Genomic DNA, 24,219 nt, shown 5'->3' on the forward strand with positions numbered 1-24,219 from the left:
CGACAGTAGCGCACCTGGTTTGGATATCCCAACTACCTTCGAAACCGTTAGAGATTTCTCACAAGTTGAATGCAGAAGATGGACGTCTGTTCTCTGTGGGGAAAGGAAAGAGGTGTCAGTCTTCTTAATATGTAGTCTTCGATAATGGGTAAGTTAATTCTCTGCAATGTACACAAGATCTTTACTATGTATTTTATTTTGATCATAGAGGTTTTAACCTTAGGCTCATTCGCCTCTTTGTCGGATTAGAAAAATCTCTTTAGAAAACCCTCTAGCCCTATGTGTGTGGTTGAGAATCGAATCTGTAACCCGTCAGGGTAACAATTTAGCACTGGGTGGAAATATACCTATTTGTGCGTACTCTCTCCGTAGTGTATTGTTTACGTCAATTATGCTCACCAAAGTACCATATGATCGTTAACTTTTTACGTAAAATTTTATTTATAATTTTGTTTGTGAACGATTTTGGTAGTTCAGATAGGTGTAGTAATTTTTGTTGAACATTTGTATCTACTTAACATAGGATTTAGTTAGGCCACCGCTCTCCTCTTGCTGCAATAAGTGTGCTGGTTATGCTAAACATAGCGATGACAGCTATGCAGTGGTGCGTTTTTTGGTGTTTGTTTTGGTGGAGTGCAGAAGACGACCATCGAAAAAGATTCGCGTAGAAAGTGACGAGCCACGGCAATAGACAGACTTTCATTTATAAATTTTTCGGGAGTTTTCCGCCACTAGAAAAACGTTTCAGTGCGTACGTGTGACGGCAAGCTAAGACCGTCGAAAAGTGCCGGCCCGTCGTTCGGGCACCAGTGAAAGTTACGGTGTCGGTTTGCCAACAGGGGTAAGCTAACTGTGAAGAAGTGTATTCGCTTCCTCGGCTGAACAACAAGGAACCGTGACATCGGCTGTTCTCGCTGTAACGGCAGTAAAGTCGAGCGAGCCAAGCCCTCCTCTACAGCTAATCGTCAAGGAGAACGAAGCAGGGTGGACAAAGGTTCCCCCTGGGAAGTGCACTGCGGTGACTTCCGGGATCGCTTGCGGCTAGCAAGTCGATTCGGCGATAGTTCGCCAACGTCGCTAGGGAGGTTCCAACAAAGGAGCCAACTTCACCTCCCTAGCTAACCGCCAAGGATCGCTGCGATAGCAGCCAACGACACCAGCAGGAGAACGCAGCCGTTGTAGTCCCGGCCGGTCGGAAGAAACCGTCCGCCTTCCCAACAGCAGCTGCTCGCCGAGCAGGAAGAGGAAGTGGGAAATAAAAGTCGGTAAATTTATTTGTTTACTTTTGTTATTTGTTGTTACGAAAATCCGGTAGAGGCACCTAGGCCGCCCTGAAAAGAAGGGTCCGCCGGGCAAAAAAGAACCCGATTAGTTGGCAAACCTCTACTTACAAACCCAGGTGAGCTGCGTACAAGGCAATCGATTTACCAACTATGCCCGCCACTATTACAATGTATTTCGATTTAAAACTGCAACCGGTATAGAAGTTTCTCCTCTTGTCAAGTGTAGGCAGAACAACGACGATATGCAATCAAATGGGATGATCAATCCGTTGATTGTATTGAACCTGTAAGCCCCGCTGGAAGGATTTCTTTTTATTATCACAACGAATCCCCAACAAATCGCTCCAAAATTGCTACAATTTTTATCGCACAACCAAAAAGCACATACAATTTCCACCAATTGTACGCAAATTTACAGAATAATTCAATTAAAACAAGGAAAACGCGTTCAAGCTTACCTTAATCCTCAATGTCACAGTTCACATCAACCACAAGCCCACAGTCGCCCTGCGTTTTAGCCTCCAGCAACACCAGTTCCTGTTGTTCCGTTGCAATCGCTAGATAGTGCACCGGGCACATGAAACGTGCATGCTGCGGTACCGAAACACCGCTCATTTGAATCGCCGGCGATGCCAGCCTGAAGCTGCTGTTCCACACGAATCCCTTCGGGCCTCGATAGATGTAGATTTGTACGGTTTGTCGTGATTCCAGGAAGGCTAGAATGGTTTCATCCCGCAGTTCCAGCGTGGTAAGGTGCGAGGGTCTATGGCAGGATAGAACCTGATAGAGCTGACCGTTTTGTATGTTTAGGTAGATCTAGTTTGGGAGAGATGGAAAGCAGTTTTTTTTTGTAACTAGTAGATTAGGAAATATACTGGAAATGATCAAATGTAACTTACTTTAATGGCGTCTTGCTTTCCATTGACGGTGGTATCCATAACAGTCGAAACGGCAACCAGGTGTCGCTTTTTGTTTAATGGTCCAGCTCGAAAGGCTACTATATCCCCACTGGGATGGTTAGGGAAGTGCTGGTTATCAACAGTTAAGATACCGTCCAGCGGTATCTCTTTGGCAGTTCTGCTTTCCACTAGCGAGGACTTCTGTGTCGTTGAATCGTCTCGCGACAGTTCGTAATACGGAAGCTTATCTTGTGTAGATTTATCGGTATACACTAACGTACCGTTACTTTGTTTAGTATGCTCTTTCGTTACCAAATCATCCGGTTTAATTGTGTCGGTCGTAACCCACGATCCATCTTTTGTTCGACGTAGCCGACCGGGTGAAGAGAAGTTTTTGTGTATGCGATCGTACATTGCTTGCGGGGAGAACAGAGCCATTTCAACGGTTTCGTTGCTTTTTCGTTTAGTTCGAATGACCTGCTCGCTTCTGTTAAGGTTTGGCAGTTGAACTAGAAGTTTGCCATCGCTTAAAGCCGTTCCCATACCAACTTCGCTTGGGATGAACCTGTAACCGGGAACACTTTCCGGTAGCTCCCACTGCTGTAGGACGTTTCCAATTAGGTTATACTCTGTTACATGGTTTACGTTTAACACGAAGAAACTCTCTAGCTTTAGGGGATCAGAACTGATCGCCTGAATCGAAGCTGATCCGGCAGTATTCCACCACGTTTGAAGTTGTTCCCCTGTAAACAACCACACGCTAACGCCAGTTATATTGCACTTGGTAGACTCGATCGTAGATAGCGTCACTAGGAAGATCGCTCGATCACTGTTCACTACAGTTTTCCACGATCCAATCACTCCGGTGTGGGCTTTAAACAATAACACAAACATTTTCGCCGTTGGATCCCACTGATAGAAGTGGCTTTGACAATCAAAGTTGACCGCAAGGAAATGATATTCCAAGTTATCGAAGAAGTGGAACGAACCGATCGGTCGGTGTTCATTTATCACTTGTCGCTGCGCGAAATATTTAAAGAAGTACACCCGACTCTGAGTCTTGGCTACCAAGTCCCGTGTGGCCCAACAAAATGACCGTAGCTGTGATTGGAAACTCTGCAGATTGTCGTCAACGTTCGTCTTCGTTGCTTTCATCTGATCTATTGCTTCTTGAATTTCGACTCCGCTGAGGAACGGTTTTCCCTTGACATCGCTTCCGAATCGTACCCGCTTGGCGAGGACCCTAGCCCCGGTCGTCTGCTGATCGCGTCCGGAGTTCGTGTCCCCAGTTTCGTGCGGATCGTCGATCAAATGACCAAACGTTATGGGTGATTCAATTACCAGTTCCGGTTCTATTGGTTTATCGTCCACGATCGGTGGGAGGGTGAGTGAATGCAGCGCCTCGACGGTTGGGACGGTGACGAACTGGGTTCCGTAGGTCTGAAAAAAATATTGTATTAAACAGCTTACCAAGAAGAACTGTCAAAAAATATGTACCATCAGTGTATTTTCCCGTTCTTCGGGGAAACTGATTCCGTTGATAAGTCCACCGACTTCCAAGGGTTGGGTGATCGTCAGCTTGTCAACGTGCAGGGTACCGTCAAATGTCTGATCGGTGTTCAGTGTGATCAGCTTATCCATCGGTAAATCGTTAATGTATTGCGTTTGAATGTGATCTGCCTTGAATGTCCCCGGCGCAAAAATAATCTTGCCTGCAAATGATCGCTGGTAAAACAAAATACCCTTACCAATAGAAATTAACTTTTTAACCTACCACGAATTTCAGCATTTTCATTCGTCATCACTGCATTTTCCTGCCACCAATCTGGATCGAATCCACCGATACTTGGTACGATCAGATCCCCCTCGACGGTCAGTTTCTCTATGTGTACCGGATTCAGAAATACCGCATCGGCGTCCAGTTCTACGGGGGCTTCCTGGTTGATACGGACGATATCGTGCTGCAGGTTTGAAATATCTATTCCGTCCAGTTTGCCGATATTAAAGTCTTTATCGATCACCACTTCTTTTTCGAACACGATCGGTTGAGTGAAATAATAGTCCTGATCTTTTCGGATCAACGAATCCAGAAATCGATCTACGTTTGGGATTTCATCAAGCCCACCTCTGATGTTCAGTGATTCGATGGATACGTTATTAAAATACACATCACCTTTGATCACGTGCATGTCTCGTGTGGGATCGTATTCATACAGTTCCAATAGATCTTGGATAGGTTGATCGTTGAATCGATCACTGACCAGCAGGTGCTCGACGTTCATCTGTCCGACTATTTCAAGATCCCCATGAAGTACAATACTTTGATTCTTCAGGATCAAGTCTTTTATCGGAATATTGTCTATGATCTCCGTTTCTAGATTTTCTTCGATAACTAAACCATTTAGGAACGTCATGGTTCCATAGAACTCCGCCACTTCATCGGACTTCAACACCACGTCATCTAGGAACTCCGTGAAGTTAACCTTGTTAATCAAACCTTTGACCGTCAGATTACCTTTGATGTGTAACGGATCCAAGAAATGTACCGTACCGGGAATATAATTCGGTCGATTCAACCAGATGACTTCCTGCAGTAGTTGATCAAAGTTGATACCGTTCAGCATGTTCACTTGAAGATCCCCCTCTACGAACAGGTTTTCGATGTGCATTTCTTCCAGCATGATGTTGTTTCTAATGTTTTGAACCTTCTGTATGTTTTTCTTCAAGAAACGAAAGTCTTGCCCGTTTATGTACGATGCATTAATTTCGTTGGTAACGAATAGCTTATGTACGTAAAAAGGCACATCTATCTGCTGCGGTCGTGTTAAACTAAACCGGAGACTATCGAATGTTGGCAGATGCACGTCGTTGATTTGTTTCGATGGACCGTCGATCGTGGATGAAATCAGGTACAAATTCTCAACATTCAAACTCGGAATGGTAAAATTGCCAGTCACCACTATTTCGTCCTGATCAGTATCTACATATTCGGATCTCCGTTTTGAGTTCAACATTTCTGAAATATTTAGTACATTTGCCTCAATATCCGGACGCGTTGAACCCGGAGGATTCTCAAAAATTAACGTCGCGTTTGTGTACTGATCTCCATACAACTTGATCGAATTTAGCTCCAAGTGTGTAGCATTCATACCATCAAACAACCCACCCAGAGTTAGGTTGTCGATGAAAATATCTCCCCTGATCTCATCCACGTCCAGTGTCTGTTCAGTGCTGCGGGTGACAAACTCCTCCAACTTTATGTCATTTACCAGACCGGACCGGATGATAACTTCATCATAGAATTCGACCGACTCGAAACGCTTGAGACCTGTGATTTCTACATTACGTTCCGTGTCGTACACCACCTCGCTTAAGATCGCATCCAAATCTTCGCCGTCTAGTGTTTCCTGGATGATAACCGGACCATCAACGATCAGCTCCCGGAAATGGCAGGCAGCCTTGACGTGCGTCGTCTGCTCCAGCGTCGGATTGTCCAGCAGTTGATCCATCTGTTCACCCAGGATTTCGCCTCGTACCTCGAGCTCGTCGTAAACGTGCAGCTTGCCGATGGTGACGTTGCCCGGGATGTGCTGATCGTCGTGCAGGGTAATGATGTCTTTTAGGTCGATGCCGTTTAGGGTGCCGCCGATGTCCAATGTGTTAATGTCTGTGTAGAGGATTTTGAAATTAAAATTCAAGAAAAATAACCTATCCTATTATATCTTACGGGCTTATTGGGTTATCAAGTGATGAATAAATTCTTCTTTCATAACTTACTTCGAATAAAGCCAAATTTTTTAAACTTAGCGATATATTTTCTACCTTCCCCGAAGCGCAAGCCCTTGTCATCCCCAGGACTCCAACCAGGACAAACGCGAGACGATCAGAGAACCATTAAATCAGCGAAACGACGCCAAGGACTAGAACATCCAGCTGCTCCATGATGAAGTCACCCAACTGAAGGACTAGTCCCCGTAGAAGACCAAAACTACGCCATCATAACTAAGCTCAAAGAGCAGCTTTTGGAAGCAAACATCCAAAACAAGAACCTCAAAAATGAAACCGCACTACTCCACGACGCGTCCATCGACGTCAAAACGCAAATGTTACGGAGAAACCATTCCGTCGGAACCTCCACGGGCACGCCTAAAACAATCACACAATAGAACGCGAAACCAGCTACACCACAAATAATCACCGGAGATCGAAACACCCCAACAAAAACGGCCAACCCCGAAACAAGAGCAGGAGGAACCGGGAACAGCCACAAATGGACACACTCAGGAACCCTTTCAACAAGATCTACGACGAACACACATCAGACGCCGAAACCAGAACTTCCACCAAACTACCCCATCACCATCAAATCGCATCACCAGACTCATCAGTCCGGAATCCGCCATTGAAATTTCGGAATAAGCAGCCAAACAACCCCACCAAATTTGTCAAAAAGAGCGAAAATACCATTACGGGTAAACCTACACCGACCGGGGAAGTACCTCCGGCGGCCAAAACCACGTAGCTTGAAAAGCATCTCAAAGGGGCCATCGACCCCCTTGGCCAGACTACCCCAAACAACACATTACATTCCAACACCAATACTCCAAAGGCACGCAAAAACAACAACAGAAATCACAACTTACTCCCCTAACGAGAAAAACCAATCGAAACCAAAAACGATCGCCAAGCCCAGTCGTCGGCTGCTCCCGGCACCCAGGAACCTACCGAATGAGACAAACAACCAACACATCCCCAGCCAACGACCCACACATCGGTACACGAAGGAGCGTTAGGGAATAGGCCTCCTTCCTTGCATTGGCCCCATCCACGGATGTCCCAGCCTCTGCCAACGATCCTTCGGCGGCTGCTGATGTAAGGGGGCCAGCTTCCCTCTGGATAGGTTCAACCAAAATCAACTCCCACCTCGATCAGTTGTACGGCTTTCAACCCAGCCCAGCGCACAGCCACTGCAGTGTTTTGAAGAACAAGAACCCGGGCCAGAACAATCCACGTGGAATATCAACGGTATGAGAAATGGCCTCGAGGATCTACAAAATATCATCGTCCGCCTCGAGCCATTCTGCTTCGCCAACTCAAACCCCGGCATCGACTCCTTGCAATAGTTCGGGAACCTATACAAATATCACACAACAACGCGAAACCTGCTACCCCACAAATGACCACCGGAGATCGGGAGGCCCCATCAAAAACGGCCAACCCGAAACAAGAGAAGGATGAACCGGAAATAGCAGCAAAAGAACACATCCAGGAACACTTTCAACGACGAACGCACATCAGACGCCGAAACCGGATGCAAAACACCCATCAAATCGCATCACACCACAAGACACATCAGCTCGGAGTTCGCCATTGACATTTCGGAATGAGCAGCCATATTTCATTTCACCGAACCTACAAGAAGGAGCGAGGAAAATTATGAAGAGTAAACCTATACCAAACCTACCCAGTAGCTCCGACACCTGTCGGATTTGGACCTTCGAACTTTCCCAGATAACCAACAACACAAAAAAGGCGGACCATCCGATCGCCTCGAGTACCACGGTTGTCAGCGGGCCACGCTACCGCTTGACCGCCCTCTGGCCCTAACCAAAAGCACGCAGCTCGATGAAGGTGCCATCGATTCCCAATCGGTCAAACCACCACAAACAATACCCATCGCAACCAATACTAATACACCAATCAGCGAACCCAGTACCAGAAGAACTAATCTGAAAAAACCCGCACAACGATCGCCCGGTCGTTAGCCCGTCGCCTGCAGCTCCTCGCATTCGGTAACCTACCAAATGAGACAACCAACCAACATATCGGTACCAAAGACACCATGCGAAGGAGTGTTAGGGAGTAGGCCTTTTCCTTTGCATTGGCCCTGTTCGCGGATGTCCCGGCTTCCGGCGACGAGATATCTACGGCTGCTGCTTCAAGGGGCCCGGTTTCCAACCAAAATCAGCTTCCACCTCGATTAGTCGTACGGCTCCCAGCCCATTCCAGGGAGTCTCCACACAGCCTCTCCAGTGTTTCGGCGACCAAGAGCACGGGCCAGAACTATCCACGTAGAATCTGAAAAATATCATCGCCCCACTCGAGCCTCGCCATCTAGGGAACCCATTTAAACCTCGGCATCGACCTCTCCCCATGGGTCGGGAATCGATACAAGTGGGAGATGGCTAAAGGAGACAACAACCACCAAACCATCCACCTTGACATCAAATTGGAGCTTCTGTCGGTGAACCTTTCTCTCAACAAGTGGTTGCGTTGCGTTGCCAGGAGAAATTTGACCCCCATCAGATGCTTCATCGTTGCACCAACTTACGAAACCAGTTGAACAGCCTGAACCAGGTCCCAGAACCATTCATCGCCATCGTGGACATTACCGCCCACCACACTGTCTAAGGATCGGACAAGTGCTGCCACCGAAGCAACGATATCGTCAGATTTATCGAGAAATACACCGTGATATTCAACACCGTTCATCTGCCGCAACGCTGCATCCGCGCTCGACATCACCTATTCCTCTAGCTCCATTGTCGCGATACGCAGTTGGTCTACGATCAACGACACCGCCGGGAGCAATCACTTTCCCATAGAGCTACTTATAAACAGCCTCCCACCCTAAACCTCCCGATACAGATGCTGGCTGTAGGGGAGACTGAGGAGACTTGATCCCCGGGGAGACTTGATCCCATCATTGTAACTCAAAGGCGGATCAGAATACATTAATCGAATATACTAGAAAGTTGCGTAGTTTTATCTAAACAAAAGTTTCTTTAACACAAAAAAATAAATTGGACATGTGTTACCGAATTTTTATCGATTTAAAGAAATAAATCTCAGAAGAACTGAAGAAGATTTATTTTCCAAATTTTCAAACTTTTATACAATTGATAAAGTCTCCCACTGCATACTATACTTTTGCATACAGAAATACAGGAGAATATCAATTATATGAATACGCTATGATTGAGCTGATTTTTTTGTTCAACTATATTTGTACTAAAGTTTGCTGAAATAGATGCTATGGGTTCACTTGATCCCTTCAAATTCGTGGAGATTTGATCCCCTTCGCCATGCTTCATACACACTACTGAACATAACCAAATTCACACCAGAACAATTGAAGTCAATGTTGCCATAAAATAACAAAAAACTGTCAAAAATGAACGCTTCATCATACAAAACTTAGCTGTAAATGTTTACTACAGCATACGTAGCAACCATGCATCCCACATTTGACGTTCCTCAACCATAATAACGACAGCTTTCAAATCATTGCACAGAGATTTGGGGAATTCGTAATAAAAATCAGGTGAGAGATGGATAATATGTAGTAACAAAATAGTAAATCACAACAATTTAATCAATACCACAATACATTTATAACATTGAATGGGGTTAGGTATCTATTTTTGCCCTATTAGGGAGGGTACCATATTGTTTCTTTATTAATTTTATTATTTCAGCTTCTTTGCTTTGTTATTAGGAGCCATTTTTTTATTTCGATTATGGATTTTTAACTTTAAGGTCATTCGCCTCTTATTAAGAGCCAATATAATAACAAAATTGTCTTGAGAATGGTGAAAATCTTCTGTTTGAGCACAGCAAGAACTCTAATCGAGTACCCCAATTATCGCAACACCATTTGAGTAAATACGTTGAGCAAAGATGGCAGACGCTGTTCTAACCAAAGGCTTCAGATTGGTAGGATGATAATAGAAACAGGGTAAAAATAGGCTTATTACCCTACATGCTCTTTTAAACACGTTTTCAAAAAATAATCAAGTGTCCCCAAATTAGGGATCGAGTCTCCACTAATCAAAGAATTTTACATTTTTTTATTGTTTTCCAAAAATGCTCATAGCTCATGTCCAGTATAATATTTCCATTTATTTTTTTTATGATTATCAGTCAACCCTAGAAACAATATAAAACTACAAAAAATACATAGTTTTTTTTATCATTTCACGGAGTAGGATTGAAAAACAAAAAAGGGGATCAAGTCTCCTCAGTCTCCCCTACGAAAATGTCGACTGGGATGGTTACGACTCCGCCATGCAGTCCCACTTCGATCGGGATCGCACGTACACGCCGGTCGAACGCTCGTAAATGATGGTCAACACGGCGGAAGAATGCATCCCACGAACCACCGGGACAACCACAATGCGCAAACTGGTGGAACTCGGAAGTCGCCGCTGCCATCAAGGCAAGCAGGAAAGCTCTCCGCGCCCTGCAAGAAATACAGTCCAACCTGCTTCTCCGACGCCAAAGAATGGATAGCTTGTAGAAGTGCCGGAATGCCGCAAGGAAAATCATAGAAGCGGCGAATAAAACCAGCTGGACGAACTTCCTGGTCAACGTCCACCAGGACTCCTCAAAAGCCGAGCTGTGACCGTGGGTCAACGTCACTTTAACTCGCTCTCCGCCGACGACGCCCAGCAAACCTCTATCGCTCGGCGAAAAAGCAGTTTTGAATCCTGCTCTACGCCGATGACGACCGACTCTACAACCACATATAACAAACCTTTTACCGGGGCGGAACTCTCCGTCGTCCTCAATATTGTACGAGGAAAGTGCGTCGTCCCCGACAGGATGGGTACCTTCCCCCGGACTAGACTCCTTCAACACGACCTGGAAAGTTGGGTCCTTCCCCGAGGACAGGAAATTGCCTCAAGTAGCCCTTATTTCCAAGAAATGTCAGGGAACCTGCACTCCGAGCGACTTCAGACCATATTGTCATGCACCGCCAAGACACTGGAGAGGACGTGACTGGAAAATGTGACATTACTCGGCCCATGTCAATTCGCTTTCAGCACGAGACTCAATGCAGGAGTCCGCCTATGCTCCCTAGGGGAAATATTGGACAAAGCAAGGTCCAAAAACCTCCATGCCGACATCGCCATACTAGACGTAACAAAAGTGCACAACCGCGCGAAGTTCTCCTACAACAACTTTAATATTTTTTAAGAAGTTTTGGACAAAGTCGCCCGAGAATCTCGGTGCCTTTGTCCAAAACTTCTTAAGGAACCGCCGCTTCCGGATCTGCATAGGCAGCGCAGTTTCCGACGCATTCTGGTGGTACTTGGGAGGATGATCCTGCGTACTAGTATATATCTTCAGTCGCCGTTAACGCCCTACAAGTCGCTTTCACACGGTAAAAAGCAGACTTGAAGCCTCCCCTACAACCAATTATAACAGATTCTTTACCGGAGCGAAACTCATCGCTGTCTCAGCACCACGCGAGGGAAGTCCGTAGGCCTCGACAGGTTGGGTTATCCGATGTTTAGGCATCTTCTCCTTGGAGAGCCCTGCTAGAGTATTTCATAACGATCTGAGAAAGCGGGTCCTTTCCCGAGGATTGGGAATTGGTTCACGTAGTCCTTTTTCCTAAGAAATGACTGGGCAACCGCGTTCCGAGCGGCTTCAGGCCAATAACCCTCCTGTCATGCACTGCCACCTGGCGATTTACCACATGGCTGGAAGACGAAAAACTACTCGATCCACACCAATTTACTTTCCAGAAGGGACTCGTACCAGACCTACCCTAGCTCCCTCGGGGAATTATTCAACAAAGCCAAAGGTCCAAAAACTTCCACGCCGATATTGCCATACTAGACGTGGCAAAAGCGTACAACACCATCTGGCGTGAAGGCGTCCTACAACTTCAACGATGGGCCAACGCTTGACCAATCAAATTCAGCGACACCGTAGCACCATTCCGAAATGGATTAGTAGTTTTCGGAATTCGAAATTAAAAAAAAAGGACTGCGAGAGCACCAACTGCTCCCGCTACCCCAAAACCAATCGTCGAGCAGCGCTGAACATCGGACGATCCCAAATCCGCAGCCGAATTTTTTACGGGATCGAGCAGACCTGTCGGAACCTAGGCGAACTTTCCGACATCATCGGGCCCCTATATCTCAAAGGGGTGCGACTAGCCTCTGGATAATCACCGAGCACCCCGGCCGAAGATGTCTGTTTCGAAGCCGTAGTCCTAGCCTGCCACTAGGAAGCAGGTAGGGTGGTATTCCGACGTGAAATTAGCTTCTTGGAAAAAAGCTCCAGCTATGAAAGCTCCCTCCTCACCACTTCAACTAGCCTACACCTGGAATTCATTAGCAACACCCTCCCACTCATCTCACGCCTACTCTGGATGAGACCACGGGTCTGGCATGACCCTGGACCCAAACCCCGACGACAGCCTTGCCCGAACGTTAAAAGTTGGCGGCCACCCGATTTGCATACTAACGAAATACCGTCAACTAGTTTACCGAAATTACACACAGCATACCCAAATATTCACCAGATTGGGGAACAGGCTCTCTTTCCGACTGACTACCTCCCCCCCCCTCATTTGCCTCCACGGCCATGGCAACCAAATGGGTTGGGATGAATGCCGGATAGTAACTGCTCTCGACAATGACGTTGCGTGATCGCACTCCACAACCCATAACTCCAGAACTGGAAGACGGATCGGAATGAAATTTAATGGCATGATGAGTAGAGTGGCTCGAAAATGACATTTTTCAGCACAGCACTTTTTGAGTTCCTTTTGTGGTCCCAAATGCCTGTGAAAAGTTTGGGAGCGGTCGGTTGCTTCCCGGGTTTGCGCATTGCGTTTAAAGTTTGTATGGGATTTTATATGGGGAAATCAATTATTTTGCATTTACGTTAATAAAGATCGCTATTTCACTCAATATGAAAAACCAGGTTTATAAAACGATAATTCAAACCTTGGTTAACAACTTTGTCGAAACCAATAACTAGCTACGAGTTTTCAAAAAATAGTTATAACGATTTTAAAACGTATGGTTCAATCCAAATACAGAAATTAATTATTTCTTCCAACACTGTCAGTACACCACGACACCGATACTTTAAACTTGAACAAATGAGAATATATTCATCGCGGAGACTTGGTACCTTCCCACTGAGGCGTCCAAAAAATTGTTTCAAAATCGTTCAACACGGGTCCAACGATGGACGTTCGTTGAACGGTTATTTGGACGTTGTCCAAATTGGTCCAACGAACGTCCTTCATTGGACGATTTTGAAACCAACCGTTCTTAGAGGGTTTGAATGAAATGTTCAGAATGAATTGCTGAATAACACAGACGTAGTCAGAAAATGAAAAGAAGAGGGAGGGGGAGGCTTGTGTACTCCCCAGTTCCCTTTTTAGATAGTTTAGTATAACATAAGGAGCACATCTTCAACGCAGGTTTGTACCGTAGAATTAAAAATTAATCTTACGTGTTTGAGTGCTACTATTTAAGGGCTCTACTGTTATCTCATTTAAAATGGTACAACGTTTTATAAGTTTTACATATTTTAAAACCCTATTTCTTAGCCGTTCAGAGTCAGAATTTAAAAAAAAATGCATATCCTTAGATTCCTTGAAGTCTCGAAATTGTTTTTATTGAAGTTTTCGTTTGAGAATCTAGGAACGAAACCAGGATAGTTACTTCAAACAAGCGTTTTTTGATGAAATTGAGTTATGTTCACGCAAAACAGAGGTGATCTTGGTGGACCAGCAATATACTTCAGGTTAGAACCCAACGCGATTTCCAGACCTGAGTTAGTCTTTGCATCAAGCAAAAATAACATAAATTTGTAGGTGTAAATCCTAAATATTGTAAATATTTTTTTTTCACAACAAAGATTGTAGTATGATTCATATTTGGGTCTATCAAAATATTAAGAAAATTCAGTCGTTGACTTTTACAAGGACGTAATGATTCTTTGTCTTATACAAAACAATCTAAAAAGGGACTGGGGAGTACACAAGACCCCCCCCCACCCTCGCTTCTTTTCATTTTCTGACTACGTCTATTTTATTCAGCAATTCATTCTGAACATTTCATTCAAAGATACCAAGTCTCTGCGATGAATATATTCTCATTTATCTAAGTTTTTAATGTCGATGTCGGTGGTGCACCGGCAGTGTTGGCAAAAGTAATCAATTTCTGCATTTGGATTTTACCATAAGTTTTAAAATCGTAATAACTATTTTTTGAAAACTCGTAGCTAGTTACGGTCTTCGGCAAAGTTGTTAACCAAGGTTTGAACTATAGTTTTATGTAGCTGGTTTTTCATTATCAGTGAAATAGGGATCTTTATTAATTAAAATGCAAAATAATTGATTTCCCCATATAAAATCCCATGCAAACTTTGAACGCAATGCGCAAACCCGGGAAGCAACCACACAACACCACCACAAAAGGAACTCAAAAAGTGCTGTGCCCGCTAGTTTAAATCATTTTGAAGTTTTCCCATACAACCGCGAGCCACTCTAATGATGAGTTTACGGGGTTGCAACACCTTTGATTTGAGTTGGGTCAAATCGGTCTAGCCATCTCCGAGAAATCGTTGTAACTGTTAGCCTAAATTTGGATACTTCCACCGGGGCTTCCGGAAGCGTCAATGGTGGCCAATATGGCCAAAGAGTTAGTTAGTTAGAACCACAAATCCAAGCACATTTTTGAAAAATTTTCACCTTTATACATTCATCGTAGTATACATTGAAATCGGGGCTTTTCTGCGTGATACAGGGCCGGCGGAACACGTGGGTAGTAGGGTGGGGCAAAATGATCATTTTTTCAGTACAGCACTTTTTTAGTTCCATTTGGGGTCCCAAAGAACTGTGCAAAATTTGGGGTCGATTGGTTTTGACCCGGCGTAGCGCATTGCGTTTGAAATTTGTATGGAAATTAGTATGGGAAAACCTGCTTTTTTGCATTTTCTGCTAGTTTGTAGGATTCCCTAGACCAGTAACCACCACTTACTTCGGTTTTGTAACAGCACCCTTCAAGAGACACTCAGGCCTTTAACGAGAAAGCTAAGGAGAGAAAGCGCTTTTCCTCTTTCTTAAATTTATATGCCACATTAGAAAATGTTACCACAATGGGATGGTCAGACGCTCGCTCTTTAGTGAACGAGGAAGCGTGGAAATTAGTCATTGCCGGTAGTGTAACCCTATTTAGTATCTCTTCTCGGAGCGTTCTTTAAAAGAGTGCTTTAATTTTTCCCCAAATAATTCATTGGCGGAATATGTTGAGAGATCATGCAGAGTCACTCCACAGTAGGAAAACTTCATATTTCTAGCCGCATTTTCAACACCGTGCCTTGTTGCTGTTGGCCCAATGGTTTGCAACGAGGGCAGTTCATGCCCCGCGACACAAAAAGGCGAACAGGTAAACGAACCCCGTTCAAAAGAACAAAGTGTAGAAGAGCAGATCCTGCGAAAGGATCGAAATGAACCTGACAGAAAATTAGTTGTTTTCTTACACTTTTCGATTTTTACCGAACGCAATTACTTGCAAACCAGAATTTTCACTGACTAAAGCAAAGCGTTCTTAAAGAATCCAACCCCATACTTCGCAATTAGGGCCCCTGTAGAAGACTACACCATCTATCTCTACTTCCCAGGCGGGTACATAGATAACACTTCTTTGTACATGGCCGAGTGTTCAGTTAGATCCCGACTATATCGATGATGTTAAATGGCTTTTATTTGGTCCGGAAGAAGACATTCCAGGGGCCGGTTGTATTAGATGGGTATCATTTGTATCGAAAAGTAGACTTATCGGCATTATTTTTTGCCATCGGAGAAATATCCAAATCGACCTCCATTCAGCCTGTTGGAGATACCGGGCCATTAGCCACCACTATCATGCAGGTTTCAGTACCTGCGCAAGGTTTTATCGGTGGAAACGGAAAATGAATGCAACGATATTTAAAAGAATGGAGTAATTGGTATTTAGCTGGGGAACATTTAAAGTATTAGCAATCAACGAACACATTTTTGCTGAGCCGTCGGCCATCCAGCCCGTTAACAAAGAGTGTTTCCAAATAGCCACTGGATATTACCCGGGAATTTTCAATTTTATTTTTTCTTCTCTTGACGGAAATTTACCTGTTCACTTACATACGCCAGGTCTGAGCTTTCGTCACCACGGGTAGAAATCATGCCAAATCTTAGTACCTACTTGGGAAAAAAGTGTTCCGCCGGCCCTGGCGTGATAGTACTCATCACCCTGTAATTCCGGAACCGGAAGTCGGATCCAATAGAAATTCAATAGCAGCAACGTTGTATATTTCATTTGAGTTAGTTTGTGACAATCGGTTCACCTATCTCTGAGAAAAGTGACATTTTTGGTTACATACACACAAGGTGAAGAAAGCTCCCGTACCAACCTCGCATTGAGAGCGGCAATGCAGAAACTCTCGGACATTCCCTGACAAATGGAAGAAACAGTAAGTAAGTGTTATTGCCTAAATCAGGTAAGCCACCCGTGGATCCATCGTTGTATGGACCAATTGACTTTTCTATTCCCGTTAAAAAAGAAGCGGTGCCGAATTATTTCGTGAAGAAAACAAAATATTTTGCACTGCAAAACTGGTTGAGGTTAGATATTTCCTAAAGCAAACAAACCAAAATCCTTTGGCGATACATTGCATCTAAGATTGTAAATCAGCTGTCAGAAACGTCAGAAATCTTAATTGCCTATTGCACGCTCATTCAAAACTATTCAAAATTTGAAATCTGAGTATTCAAATTTCTAAATCGAGGCACACAGTTAAAACATGCATTTTGAGTTGAGTAAAATTTACTCATCTTTCGAATAACTGTTAAGTTTTAGTTTTTAGGTGAAAAAGTCCTTGAAGGGGAAGACATGGAAAAATTCGGGAAAACCAACCGTATGTTTTGTCATGTTTTATTGTTGCTTCATCGTAATTTCATTTTTTTTTTTAGATCGAGCCGTTACTGCGAGATTGCAAGCTATCTAGGGAAAGAGAAGATCCCGGAATATATGGATAGACCGAAGTCCAGACATCGTATTAATGTAGAAAGGTTTCGGTAAACAAAATTTTAAATATCGAAGAATTTATACATAGCTATATTGTCGTGATTCGCTGGTTGGTCACTTTTTAACTAGGCCGTTTTTTAGTTGGATCTCCGCGAGTTGGACCATTGTCCAACTAAAAAGCATCTGAATGTCAAAATCTCATGTCAAATTCACTTTGACAATCAAACTGACAATAATTAGAGATGTGAGCAGATACATTTTCGGTCCAAATTGCAAATCAAATTGAAATTTTCTATCCGAACTCAAAACTGAGTAAGCGAGCAAAACCCACTTTTTACGAAATTAAGTGGCTGGTCACTCACTTTTGAGTTATGTTGAACGAGCGTGTGGATACGTTCGGGAAACTTTTGAAGAGGATTGTCCTTAACAAGCTGACAATATTTACTGAAAGCGATAACGGGTTGTCGTAAAACCAGTTCGGATTTTGGAAGGTGGACGCCATTTGGACAGTGATCGAGAGAAGCGATATGGCGCGCAATCAGAAAAAAAGAGGAAACCAATAATGTGACGTGACAATGATAGACGTCAAAAACGCCTTCAATAGCGCAAGCTGGAAAGCCATTGCGGAATCACTGCACAAAGTGAGCATCACTATCTACCTGTGTAGAATTCTAAGGAGCTATTTGCAGAACCGGGTCCTGACCTATTAGACAAATAGAAGACAAAACTGGGTTAAAATTACCCCAAGGCTCTACCCTAGGTCCATGGCTTTGGAACGGGATGTACAACGGCGTGCTGACCCTTAAACTGTTTAGAGGCGTAAAGATCGTTGGGTTCGCGGATAACATCGTACTAACGGTACTGGAGAGACGCCGGAAGAGACGGAAATGTTGGCGATGGAGGCGTTCGACAGGATTGGAAGATGGATGCAAGGAGTGAAGTTGCAGACAGCTCACCACAAAACGGAGGTGCTATTTGGTAGCAATATGCTGCAGCGAGTAGAATTTCAACACCTATGTCGACTATGCCTGCGAGAAGGCGGCCAATGCGATAATCGGTTTGACCAAAATTATGCCGAACAACACCGGGCCAAGCAGTAGCAAGAGGCGTCTGCTGGCTAGCGCATCATCGTCGATACTGAGGTACGGAGGCCCGGTCTGGGTTACAGCGCAGGAGACACAGCGGAATCGAGTAAAGGTGAGTAGTACGTTCAGGCTGATGGCCCTGCGGGTCACGAACGCATATCGGACTATATCATCAAAGGTAGTCTAGGTTATCGCTGAAATGATCCTTCTAGTAGAACGAATTATATAAGCAGAAGGGGACCAAGAGATTCCGGAAAACGATGAGAGCTGACTCGATGATCAATTCGTCGGAAAAAGAAAGCTGTACTCACAGACTTATACCGGTTCTCTCGACCTGGGTATGGTGAAATAACCTTCCATCTGACACAGTTCCTGTCTGATCATGGTTGTTTCAAACAGTACCTACGTCGGTTCGGACACGCTGTGTCCGGAGTGCATGAACATCGAGGAAACATCGGAGCATGTGGTCCTCATCTATCCTAGATTCGCAAAAGTGCGAAAGCAAATTCCTTCGCTTAACGTAGAGAATATCGTGGGAGAGATGTGTCGAGACTTGGGTACATGGAATGCCGCCAGCAGGGTACTGTCACTAATACTGCCGGTACTTCAGCGAAGGTTGGAACACAAACTAGCAATATATGGGCGGGTGGTTCAAGTCGGTTATAAACCCTGCGAAGCTGGCCATGAAGGGGCGCGAGCCAGGCCTTTTGGCTCCTCCAGAGAGGTCTACGTCCCGACGGACGCCAGTCCAAGCGACGGTTGTATGTGGACTGGCTAAGCAGCGAAGGCTTGCCAGCAAGCTGGCTCAACGTATACAAGGGGGCAATGGACTTAAGGAAAGCTGGGAGTTACTAACAACCACAAAATCCCTCGACAGCGAAGAAACGAGCAGCAAGTTAGCAAACGGGAACTGATAGTTTGAAGGCGGTGAAAATCGTACGAGGGTTGCTGTGAAAGGATGCGAATCAAGTTTTTCGGCATCTCCGGATCGGCTCACGTTTTGACGGTTTCAGACGATGACGACAGTCCTGGGATCGACCGGTTAAGCAGCGAGTGTTGGATAACGCCTGACTCAACGGACGCAGAGGGGCCAACAGGCACCAGGGCATCTAACAAATTCGGTCGAAGTAGTACCCAACGGTGGTTCCGAGAGGAAGAGGATACGGAGATACAAGAGGTTTAGGTTCAGTCGGTAGAGCTGAAGAAAAAGTGCTGCAGTGAGAATCCGACAGTACCACGGCCATGAAGATTCTCTCTCGCTAAAAAAAAATAATTAAAACATGTTCATCTGAGGCAGCGCCATCTCGACGTCACGTATTCCTCTTGTTCCAACGCCACGATATGTGGGTCTCCATGGCCAATGATACAGCCGGGAGCGACCACTTTCCCATCGAGCTCCGCATAAACAGCCTCCCACCCAAAACCTCCCGAGGCAGATGGTGGCTGTACGTAAATAACGACTTGGACACTTACGATCCGACCGCACGTACTCTCCGGACGAACTCTCGTACATGATCGTCAACACGACGGATCACTGGAGGAATTCGGAAGTCACGGACGCCATCAAGGCTCGCCGGAAAGCTCTCCGCACCCTGTAAGAAATACCACCCAACCTCCTCCTCCGTGAGCAAAGGTTCCGGAGAGCCATTCAAGCGACCAAGGGAATCGGCTGGATGAACTTCGTGGAAGAAAGCCACGAACTGCCAATTGCTGTGAAGACGGGTCAACGCGCTCAGCGACAAAAGCTGAAAAAATGGCTGCTTCCCTGCGGATCACGACACCAACATCACCGACCCCGAGGAAACTGCGGCCAGCATACGACTTCAACTTCCACGACTTCGACGACGCCCTGCAAGCTTTGAAGCTTCTTCTACTACTTTTACATTAGACTCTACAACCATCTACAATAGACCTTGTACCGGAGACTCCTTCTACATGATCTGGGAAGGTGGATCCTTTCACGAGGACTGGAAATTGGCTCGCTATTGCCAAGAAATATCAAGGCACCCGCGCTTCGAGCAGCTTCAGCCCAATATGCTTCCTACCATGGACCGCCAAGACACAGGAAAGTTGGTTATCCGGTGATTTACCACGTGGTTGGAAGACGAGAAACTATGTTCTCGACCCACGCCAATTCACTTTACGATAGGGACTCTGTACCGCAGCTCACTTAAGTTTCCTCGGAGAAATGTTCAACATAGCAATATCCGAAAACCTCCACATCGATATCGCCATACTAAACGTAGCAAAAGCGTACAACACCGTCGAAGGTGTCCTACATCAACTTCAAAGATAGAGTATACAAGGAAAGCTCGACCTTTTTATCAAAAACTTCTTAACAAACTGACGCTTCCGGGTCTTTAAGGGTGGCACTCTTTCCGACGAGTTCTGGGAAAATTATGGAGTGCGCCAAGGCACGGCTCTGGCTCTTCTTGGTGAGTATGAACTAGAGATTCGTCGCTTATAGTCTAAGGAGAAAGTTTTTTTTACCGAACTTGGTCCTTCGAGTCGGATTAACTGCTTCCGAGCGTCATTTCACTAGTATAAGATAGATAAACTACTGGAAGAATATCAAAGGAGTCATCCCAAAATATAGTCTCGCTTATATGAGTAACTCAAATAATTGAACAATAAACGAGATTATTTTAGACATTAGAAAAAGCATACTAACCAAAAAAGGACTTAATCAAATTAAAACATACTTACAGGTGATGTTTGTGAATCGCTTGTGTCCCGTCACGATCGATTCCGTCGGACTGTTGGAGAACAGAAAAGAACCCGGAAAGGCAAAATCGTTCAGACGGTCCACAGTAATGTTCGGATGTTCCAAAATCAAATTGCCCTCAATCCGCAGCTCCGCCAAATGATTTGGTTTGTTCTTCATCACTAGTCCTTCAACAATGTCCTCCCAGGGAATCCCGTTGAGAGTTTTGAAGTGTAAACTACCATTCAACACCAGTGTATCCGCCGTCAGTACATCCTTCGGCTTCGAAGTTGCATCCCTGAATTTAGCCTTCATTTCATCCAAATCAAGCTTTTCTCCATTGATCAAATCGTGCACTATGACATCTCCCGTAACCTCCAATTGGTCAAACACAAGATTCTTCCAACGTCGACTTTCGTTGTTAAAATATACCATCGACTCACTCAAATCGATTCCGTTGACTGTCCCGCCCTCCGGAAGGATCGCATTCTCCGCTACCACTGTTTCTTCAAACACAATCTTATTACCCAAAACAATACTATCTCCAACATTGAAAACCAGCTCACTTGCCGGTTCCCCATTAAAAAACTCAAAGTTAAGATGACGCACCTCCAGATCCTTCACGCGAAGCTCTTTTATAGGCTCCGCCGGTCGTGGACCTTGTACCGGGGGTGCTTCTTCCAACCGACGAACGTACAAATTATCAGTCACAAGTGAACCCTCAACTGTCAGGTGTCCAACGCGCAGCGGTTTTTTCAGATCCAACGAGGGGCCATGATTTTTCGGGATAGCAAATTCAAGCTCACTTTCTAACCGAAGCAGTTGGGCTTCTTCGTATTCCATCTCGCGAAGGAGTGCGGCAACATCAATAGCACTATCTTCTTGGGTCCAGACCACATCGCCGACGATAATATTGTCGTCCGGCCATTGAAAGTTGCTGTCCAGGTAGACAACATCCGCTTCGACACTTTCGAATAAACAGTTATCCAGTACCATTGGTTTATCGTTGTTTTCTGCCTGAGCGATAAGATCGAGCGCTTGCTTAATCACGACGTCCTGGTGGACTAGAATCTTGGTGAAGGCATCGATTGTGTCTCGGATTTCCTGCTCTTTTTGAGTGATGGGGTTCTCCGCGGACAGCATACTGATTTCGAAGTGGAACAAACTGGAATGAGCATCGGAACGCGGAATTATCATGGAGACTTGTTTATCCCGCTGAACGATCGCTGAACCGGCAATTCCAGTCGGTCGGTGCAGATCAAGCAGACAGGACACTTCATTATCCATTATATCGTCCTCCACGTAGCAGGGTATGTTACTACGGATGTCAAAATATTCCCCATTCCACACAAGAATTTCCAACCGCTGAACTTCGTGCGTTGAAAACGCCAATCTATGTTGGACCAAAAGAATCAGATCGTCGCGATAGGTTCGAGTTGGTAATTCGATGAATGACTCCACGGTTTCCAATGTCTCGCTTGGAACTGTCTGGGAGGTAAAATTGCCATTTGAGTAGCGTAGAATCTGCGGAGATTCGCCACCGATCGCGATATAAGCGAAGCGTCCGATCTGAAAAGCTCCCACAGAGTTGATTTGTTCCGAGGTGAAGTTCGCGATCAGGCTGATCTTGCCGCGGTATTCTTTGCCCATTTCAAGAGTATAGACCATGGCGGTGTTGTTCTGTGGAAACGCTACTAAAAACTCACTGCCAATGTTTACTATACCGATCGATTTACAAGGGAACTGTAGGACCAACTTCTGCATCAACCAAAACTGTTGTTTTTCAAAATTAAACTCATACAGAGTGGCGGATATCGTTTTTTGCTTGTTTGGATGCGTCCCCACCAGTAGAATCATATCGATGTCCTTGTAGTGAATGAACTTGATTACCGTAGTCGTCTTGAGTAGCGGCCATCGCCATTCTTCTATTAGCGAAAAATTTGCCGTTGATCTCATCGAGTACCAGATCAACGACGTTTCGGTTGCCACTACCAAACAACTCACGGATGCTTCCGCTGTCGAATTCCACACATTGATCACCTCAAAAGCAGAAGGTACCGTTTCCATGGGAATCTCCTGTTGCAACGAAAACTCACCGGATGTTTCATACAGAATGACAATACCCTCCGCACTTAAACCAACAATCAAATGTTGATCCTTGTTGGCATGTTGGAGCGCTTTCCAGGAATATACATTTTCCCCGAAAGTGAAATTAACGTCCTCCCTGATCGATTTGATCATCAGAGTATCCCGGGTGTACTTATTGATCAACGGTGGCTTACCAACTGAGGCTAACGTTTCAATAAAACTCGGATCGATGATCTTTTCGTCGATCGCTTCGTGGAAAGCATTAAACAGATCGCCGTCTCGTACCTGTTGCAACAAGTCATCTTCTTCGTTTGTGCCCTGCAGGATCTGATCACGAATCCCCTGCAACACCTGGTCCTCTGGGTTGATGGACTTTTCCGGTTTGCCGGTACCGATCCCAAGCTGAAACAACTTATTCGTCACCTCATTTTTCTGCTGCGTGGACCCCTCATTCGCTTTGGATCGGATCTCTTCCGCTAAACTTTTTGCGGACTTTGCATTTTCGTCTTGTTTGGCCGTATTGCTATCAGAAACCGCTGGTACCGAGTCTTTCGGGAATTGAGTTGTAGGCTACTAGGGAAGATCACGTGGAAGTTAAATTATAAAGCGCTATACTGTACAATAAATACCTTCCATAATATCACAGTTAGCAGTGTCAATAGTAGTATTTTCGAACTGTCCATTTTTGTATCATAGTTGAGGCTAAGAAAATAAATTCAAGGTTAGGTGAACAAACAATAGGATAAGTCAAGTGTGGAGGGCGGAATATCGATCGGAGGCAAAATTTGTATGTAAATGGAATGTAATTAAACCTTTGTTAGTGTTGGTGTCTATAGCGACAAGATCGAGGATCGAAGTGATCGCATATTGCTGTTCGGGTTGAAAGATCATAACACGCATTGGCACATAGATAGCGCTTAACATGAACTATTTACTTATTGCAATTCCAAAATTCATTTTATATTTTCAATATAAAACAGCAATCACATATACATATGTCCAATTGTGATACATTTTTAGGTTTTACAAAGCAGATGAGACCTAAGTTACGCGCAATCGAAATGATAGGGAGGGCGCGGTGAGTTAATACGCGGAGCACGATAACTTTAATTCAAAATCTTTTAGAAGCATGCCTATCAGCACATTCTAATAGCTGCGCAAATTCACTCCAATAGGCACAAGCCTTTTTGCGACTTTTTCGATAAAATGGTTATTGCAGTGAACCAACTAAATTTTTATTTAAATCATAATCAAGAATTTGTAACGAAATCCTCTTTTTGATTCAGTTTGTTTGATTCGGCATCGTTTGCATTAGCTTAACGGTACGAATTTACGATCGAA

General features: G+C 44.7%; 1 protein-coding gene across 1 annotated transcript; it reads right to left on the reverse strand.

Moving 5' to 3' along the window:
• Positions 1 to 1,644: 1,644 nt before the first annotated feature.
• Positions 1,645 to 23,626, reverse strand: LOC131685473 (uncharacterized). The gene is made up of 6 exons (XM_058969201.1): positions 23,508 to 23,626; positions 20,793 to 23,448; positions 3,957 to 5,849; positions 3,680 to 3,894; positions 2,183 to 3,622; positions 1,645 to 2,099 (listed from the first exon to the last, which is right to left on the reverse strand). The coding sequence occupies exons 1-6, from the start codon at positions 23,559 to 23,561 to the stop codon at positions 1,743 to 1,745; spliced, it is 6,615 nt and encodes a 2,204-aa protein (XP_058825184.1). The 5' UTR covers positions 23,562 to 23,626; the 3' UTR covers positions 1,645 to 1,742.
• Positions 23,627 to 24,219: the final 593 nt, after the last annotated feature.

This window comes from Topomyia yanbarensis, chromosome 2 (assembly GCF_030247195.1).
Source record: "Topomyia yanbarensis strain Yona2022 chromosome 2, ASM3024719v1, whole genome shotgun sequence".
NCBI classification, from domain to species: domain Eukaryota; kingdom Metazoa; phylum Arthropoda; class Insecta; order Diptera; family Culicidae; genus Topomyia; species Topomyia yanbarensis.

Coding starts and splice junctions, on each gene's coding strand:
- LOC131685473 (XM_058969201.1), bottom strand. CDS start 23,561: ATGGACAGTTCGAAAATACTACTATTGACACTGCTAACTGTGATATTA. Junction 3,895..3,956: donor TGAAAATGCTGAAATTCGTG/GTAGGTTAAAAA, acceptor GATCATTTGCAG/GCAAGATTATTTTTGCGCCG. Junction 2,100..2,182: donor GAAAGCAAGACGCCATTAAA/GTAAGTTACATT, acceptor CTCCCAAACTAG/ATCTACCTAAACATACAAAA.